The sequence below is a fragment of the Cyclospora cayetanensis genome, unplaced genomic scaffold (genome assembly GCF_002999335.1).
Source record: "Cyclospora cayetanensis isolate NF1_C8 unplaced genomic scaffold, CcayRef3 CcayRef3_contig_139, whole genome shotgun sequence".
NCBI classification, from domain to species: domain Eukaryota; phylum Apicomplexa; class Conoidasida; order Eucoccidiorida; family Eimeriidae; genus Cyclospora; species Cyclospora cayetanensis.
The window spans coordinates 43,761-50,263 of NW_020312080.1; the positions used below are offsets into that span (position 1 = coordinate 43,761).

Consider the following 6,503-nt stretch of genomic DNA (forward strand, 5'->3'; position numbering starts at 1 on the left):
ACGGACAGAGCTCCACTGTGCAAAAGGAGCTGTGTGGGCTTAGCTTTCAAAAAGCTTGCGGTCTAACTCTTCATTGCTGAAATGATTGCCAATTAAATAAATGCGAGAGCGTGCTTTTTTTGTTGCGCAGATATGATATCATAGGAATGTTAGGAGCATACAGATGTTCTAGAATATCCTACTCATCCCCATGTGTGTACAGTGCTTTTAAGTTGAATGTATATGTTTAATCTCGCCTACATGCTCACTTGTAGCTGGAATGCTTCACCCCGCCCACAGCACGAGAGGGATGCCTGGTCACCAATACTAGCAAGCAGCCATCTTCAAGTCTGTGCTGGTTATTCAATGAGGTGGATAAGCACTTTCCACCACTCAAACATGCATCAGCTCAGCGCAGAGAGCAGCTTTGCCGACTGCTGACAATTCATGCCTGACCCAAAAAGTATGTGTAAGGAACGGCGCAGCACTTGCCTTGACCTTAAATAGGTATGAACATTACAACAGCATCGCTCTCCTCTGTTCCATTTAGGGAATTCGAAAGCCGCCTCGCCCACAATCAGTCATCCTCCTTGACTTTTTAGAGGCCTCTGCACGCAATCCTAAGCTATGGCTGTGGGCCTTTAGACGCGATTTAAATATGGACGGGACACCTTGCCCAATGACTTGCAGAGGTGTGATATCCTAGTGTGGCCGGAACACTGAGGGTATCGAATAGCTAGTGTATAAGACAAAACCACGTAGTCGCCGACAGCATCCCTAGATTCTACCCGAAAGAAGTGACTTGTGCCAACAAATCTTAATTTCTTTTCAGTGTAATGCATCCAATAGCTGAGAGCTTTTAATGTGTGCTAGCGCATGCTACGATTCACCGTTGGGGCCCTATGCTTTGAATGCTTCAGACGAAGTGTAGCCTTATGCCATGCGTCCACCATTCGCCCAGGAGATCCATGACGAAACATTTTAAATCCCAGGTGCTTAGTACAATTGTCTCACCTTTCATCTGAGCTGAACACTTCTACGCTCCGTACACTTATTGCGATTGCATTGGACTCTTCGTAGGGCCCTGCATGCCGCAACATGCCGACGCTTATTCTTCTTTTACTCACCAGCTAGGATTCTACTTGAAATCAGGCTAGGCTAGCTGGGTAGCGCAGGTGCCAGTCTACCTGCTGCAGATTAACATAGCCGTTACCTAACAACCTTCCGTGCCTAGGTGCATGCATACATTTTAGTCCCTAGCCCCTAGAGGTCCATTCCGTAGAGCTAATGACTTACGCAAGAAGTGCCTTAAACGCCATGACTGCAGCATCTCTAAGATAAAATTCTCAACAGCTCAGGCTCAATCCACAACCGATAACGAAATTGGCTGAAATCTCTTAACAAAAGCACCACAAAAACACTCTAAGCGCTGCACGCCAAGCGCCTAATCCTAGCCTTCGGTAAAGGGTATAACCTAGCAGCATATCAGGTCGGAGCTTTCGGTGTGCCCGGTTTTGGCGCCGTCCATCACTCACTTCTAGACATAACCCATATCGCTATATCGTAATTGCGATTTCACGGCTCATGCAGCCCAGATGCATGGAGGATCTGCTGTGTGCATGAGCCTCTTTAGCATCAGCCACCGCCCCTTCGGGTTCTGCCATATCTTTCTGCAGGGCTGGGCCTCCAGGGCTTGGGCTGGGTGGGAGGGGCTATCCCATGTCTCGAGATCTGCCCTCTGTGTTCCGGTCGAATGCCTCCGGTAGCTACTGAGGAGGCCCTCTGCAGCTCAGCGTATGCAGGCGTTTCCTTAAAGGCCTCCATCTCCATCTCCAAGGATGCAGCCTGGCGCTCCCTGCAAGCTCAATGCGCAGGCAGAAATTACAGCCACTTGAGCTGCCATCCTAAGACCGCCGCAGTGGGCCTTAAACAGGGCATCGCATAGCAGTAGTGCCCTCCTACCGCATGTCTCAAGCCGGATACAAGGGCCTAGACTACAAAGCCTCTTTAGGGCAACGGCGAAAACAACGGCAGCTCCTGATTACGGATTTCCTGGCAGTTTGTGCATCTTAACAGGTGCAGCTACTCACAAGGATAGACATGAATGCCACGTACCTGGCTTCACGCAGACGCTGGCGACGCGCTTCAGCCTCTTCCTTCTCGCGGCGATGTCCCCAGGCCACAGTTACTCTGCAAGATACCAAATATAACCAACAAAAACGACGATACAGGATGCACTGGAGCCCACAGTTCTCGGATAGCCATAAGGTGAGGAATCAAAGATGTCAGAAGCATCAGCCGCTAATTTACACACCTGTACAGAAGGAAGAGGATCACTCCTAGAAGAAGGGCCCCTGCAATGCTCCAAAAGTTTGCGCCGCTCAAAAGATCCCCATCTTGATTGTCGAATGAAGTTTTCCCAAAGGGATCCTCATCCCAGTCCATCGGGCTGTCATCTTCGCTATTCATTGAGCCCTACGTGTAGCAGAGTTCATTGAGACAGCCATTGAATGGCGAAAGAGCCAGTGGCAGTTGCACCAGCGGATTGCAAGGTGCCTGTGCACTGTGTACTAAAGATGCTCAATGATGGGATTAAACAACACAGCAGTGGATATGCGTGGCAGGACAAAGGCACACAGCCACACTGTAACTGACAAGCAGCGATGGGTCATAACGAAGAGGCTGCCGAGATGGTCCAGCTAGTCGAACGCTAGACGCACGCGCACAAATTTCTAAGTGAGAAATGAAGAAGAGTATTCATTGGAAAACGTTTGAATAGCGATGCTCCGATACTGTTGTCACCGTTGCAGGGGCTGCTGCATGCGCCTCCTCAGCGACAGGACCTACAGAAGCAGCCGCAACCGCAGCCGCGACAGCAAGTAATGCCACTGTGGCAAGGGTTTACTCTATATTTAAAGTGTGGACAAGATCCACGGCGTCTGGACTGCTCTGGTTCCCTCCTTACACCCTCGGAACTCTTTGAGCCCCAACCCCCAAAGCGTGTATGCGGATATCGGCTCTCCGAGGTACGGCAGGCCAAACCACTTGGGGGCCGCTGGTCTCTGGAGACTAATTGGACGAAGAAGAGTGGCAAGGGAGAGAAAGTAGGAAAGCTAGCACTAGCGCGCTTCAAAGCAGCAAGAAGAAACCCCAACGGAAAAAATTGGCAAATGTCCCGCCGGCGAGCGGCCCCCAATGGGGCGGATGGGGCCGAGGACTTTAGGGAGCGCGAGCCCAAAGATATCCCGAGCAGCAGCAGTAGCAGTAGTAGTAGCAGCAGCAACAACAGGGGTGTCGGGCGCAGTTCTGACAAAAAGTCTGCTGGCCCCAACAGCAGTAGCACGAACAGCGGTAGTGGTAGAAACCGCAATTGGGATGAGTTAGGGGACTGGCAGCAACAGCACCGGCGGCGCAGCAGAAGTGACAGCAGAGGAGGGGACAGAGAGCGGCGTCCAAGAGAGAACGTGGATAAGGATCGATATAGGGAAAGGGACAGAGATAGAGAGCGAGAAAGGCACAGAGAGAGGGACCGAGAGAGAGAGCGAGAAAGGGATAGGGATAGAGATCGGGACAGGGAGAGGGACAGAGATAGAGACAGGGAGAGGGACAGAGATAGGGACCGGTCTCGTCGGCGGGATCGGTCTCGTGAGAGTGAGTGGGAGAGGTCTAGAGACAGAGACACGGAGAGCCGCAGCAGTAGGAAGAGGGAAGAGATCCTTAGTTGTACGGCTGTTATTCGAGGGCTACCAGAGGGGGTGACGGAGGAGGAGACGGAGGAGCACGTAAGGGCCTTAGCCATTGATAAGCGATTCTCGACGCCAGATGCTGTCCGCCTGCAGATGTTGAGTGTACTTGCACTCAACGCTCTTTGCCCCACCGGAGCTAGGCTTTCGCTGGATATGGTCCAGCAGCTGCTGCCTTCAGCAGGAACCACAGGCGGGAAGCATCAGGAGCAGCACGGGGAGAAGGAACAACAATTGTTGGTTGCCTTTGTGGACTTCCCGTCGACTGATGCAGCTCAAAAATTTCTGAAGAGCTGCAAGGGAGAGGTGTGCGGTATCAGAGGCAGACTCTGTCCCGTGACTGTGCTTTTACAGCAGCCGCAACAGGGGAGAGCAGCAGCCACCGAAGCTGCTGAAGCTTCACCTCCAGCAGATTGGATATGCAGCACGTGCGCAGCTCCCAATACCCGCAGCAGCGGTAGTATCAGCATGGCCTGCGTGTCATGTGGGGCCCTGGCCCCTGGAGGAGCATCCGAGAAACAGGAGACAGAAGGAGGATGGGGGGGGGAGGGCACTAGGAATCCGTCTTCGCTTGTTGTTGTCTCTGACTTGCTGCTTATCGAGTGGGAAGACCTACTGCGCTCGCTCAGGCGGAAGCTGCGGCGCCGCAGCAGTAGCAGCAGTAGCAGCGGACAACAAACCGAATTTCAGAGCACTGTGCACGTAAAAGACGCCCCGGGGACCCTCAGACCAGCCGCGTTTGGGATTTTGAAGTTTGCATGTACAGACGCAGCTAAAAGCGCATGGAGAGCCTTGCGCTCCCTTCGAGGATTAGATGTGGGGGGTCATTTGTGCGGCGTGAGGCCTTGGATAATGAGTAAAGAGGAAGAGAAAAGCTGGAGGGAGATGCTCATTGTCGCTGCTGCTGCTGCAGCTACGGCAAAGGCAAACTCAAACAGCAGCAAGAGCGGCAAAAACAGCAACGAACAGGTCTTCAATCTACAAGAAATGCGCGAAGTAGCAAGTTAGTCCTTCTGTTGTTGTTGCCGGTCTTGCTGCCACTGCTCTTGAGGGTGCTTTTGCAATTGCTGGTTCTACGATAGGCAGGAACGATGCTCTTAGCCAGTCACTGCAGCAGTGCCGAGTGGTTTGCTTTGGGCTGCAACCTCTACGTCCCTGCGTACTCACCTACATCTCTAGAATAATGTTCATATGCATATACATACACACATTTGTTTCATATATGACACAAGAGTGCGTGCGAATGTGCAAATGCCTGCTTGTTGACGTGGGTTACTATAGAGCTATTTCACTCTGCTTCTTTGGTCGTGCAGTGACATGGGTAACGCGGGATGTGCTGTTTGTTTCCATGCTGTACGAGCTTGTACTATGGGAGACGTGTGTCATATTTGTTTTTACTGCTTTCAGAGACCTCTTCATCATGGGGCCGTTTGCTGCAGCAATGCGAAGGACAATTGCTTCCACTTCTAGGAAACGAGCCGCCGTCTCTTCCCTCCCGGGACCCGCAAAGCGGATACTTGTTTTCTGCAGCAGCAGATCTCTACTTCGATCCTACTTCGTCGTACTACATGAACTCTGCCGGAGACTACTTTATACACGATACTGCTCTTTCTGCCCTTAGGCGTGTCTGCAATTACAGAGACAGAAAACTAGATGGAGATACAGACACACAGGACCAGCAGCTTCAACAGCAACAGCAACAGCAGCCCACAGCTTCTGTTGTCGCCTCGCTTGTCGCATCCGCGCAGCGCAGCGCGCAGGCCACCAAAGAGGCCATTGAGAAGGCAAAAACTACGGAGAAAAGAGGGCCGCTAGTTGAACCGCCTGCAACCGCAGCGGCTGCAAGTGCTGTCGCTAGTCAGCTTCAACAACACCAACAAAATATCCCTCCTCCGCCTCCTAGGGATCCCGCCGGGGGTGGCTTCTTAGATGGACCGGTGCCGCACATCACAATGCAACAACACTCTCAGCAGACGCAGCAGCAACAGCATACACCTAGGGGTTTCTCTACAGGGCCCCCAGGGGGCTTTGATGTGTCTCATCCACTACCTGGAGGTAGCCGGAACAGCGCTGGGGCCCCCCCTGTGGACGTAAGCGGAGCCTTCTTGCCTCCTGCTACAGCGGCTGCTGCTAGTGCTGCTCCTAGTGTAATTGCCGATGTGGCGAAGGTATTTGAGAGGAATTTGGCAGCAGCAGCAGCAGAAGACCTGAAGACAGCGGCAGCAGGCACTCCCGGGAGCTCACTGCCTGATGCCCTCCCCGCTGCTACTGGAGCCAAGAACAACAACAGCAGCAGTAACAACACGAACAATAACAGTAGTACTGTAAGGTTGACGCCAGCGGAGCCCCCAAAGTATTGCTTTGTGTGTCTTCGCGTATTTAAGACAAAGGCAGAGGTTCATGAGCACGAGCTGAACTCAAAGCTGCACAGGCAGAATGTCTTAATGCTGGAAAAGGGGAAAGAAGAAGAAACGAAATTGCACCTGAAGCAGTTGCAACAGATGCAGCTACTAAGACTCCACCTCAGCTAGTCAGGAAAGCGAAAACTGCTGCTGTAAGAGGAAAGACACAACCAAGCCAATAGGGAAGCTGACTGATCCTATTTTCTTCTCCTTAATGAAGCTGTCGGTCATGCTTTTTTAACTGCTGGAAGATGTTGTTAAACTGGCAAGCTGTCGAACCATAATATGGCTTGGCGCTGCTGGCACATGCAGTTTCGCTGCCTGTGCCCTAGCTTTCTTTTGCTTATGCCCTCAGCGGCAAGAGTACCTCTTTTTCTTT

The 6,503-nt window shown here is 52.1% G+C and overlaps 1 protein-coding gene across 1 annotated transcript; it reads left to right on the top strand.

Annotated features, from left to right (window-relative positions):
• Positions 1-3,149: 3,149 nt before the first annotated feature.
• On the top strand, positions 3,150-6,253 carry LOC34620700. Its single transcript, XM_026336621.1, has 2 exons — positions 3,150-4,725; positions 5,130-6,253. The coding sequence occupies exons 1-2, from the start codon at positions 3,150-3,152 to the stop codon at positions 6,251-6,253; spliced, it is 2,700 nt and encodes an 899-aa protein (XP_026192406.1).
• Positions 6,254-6,503: the final 250 nt, after the last annotated feature.

Excerpts from the sequence above, each read along its gene's own strand:
- LOC34620700 (XM_026336621.1), top strand. The coding sequence starts at position 3,150 with ATGTCCCGCCGGCGAGCGGCCCCCAATGGGGCGGATGGGGCCGAGGAC. Across the intron at positions 4,726-5,129 it reads AGAAATGCGCGAAGTAGCAA|AGACCTCTTCATCATGGGGC; the intron begins GTTAGTCCTTCT and ends TACTGCTTTCAG.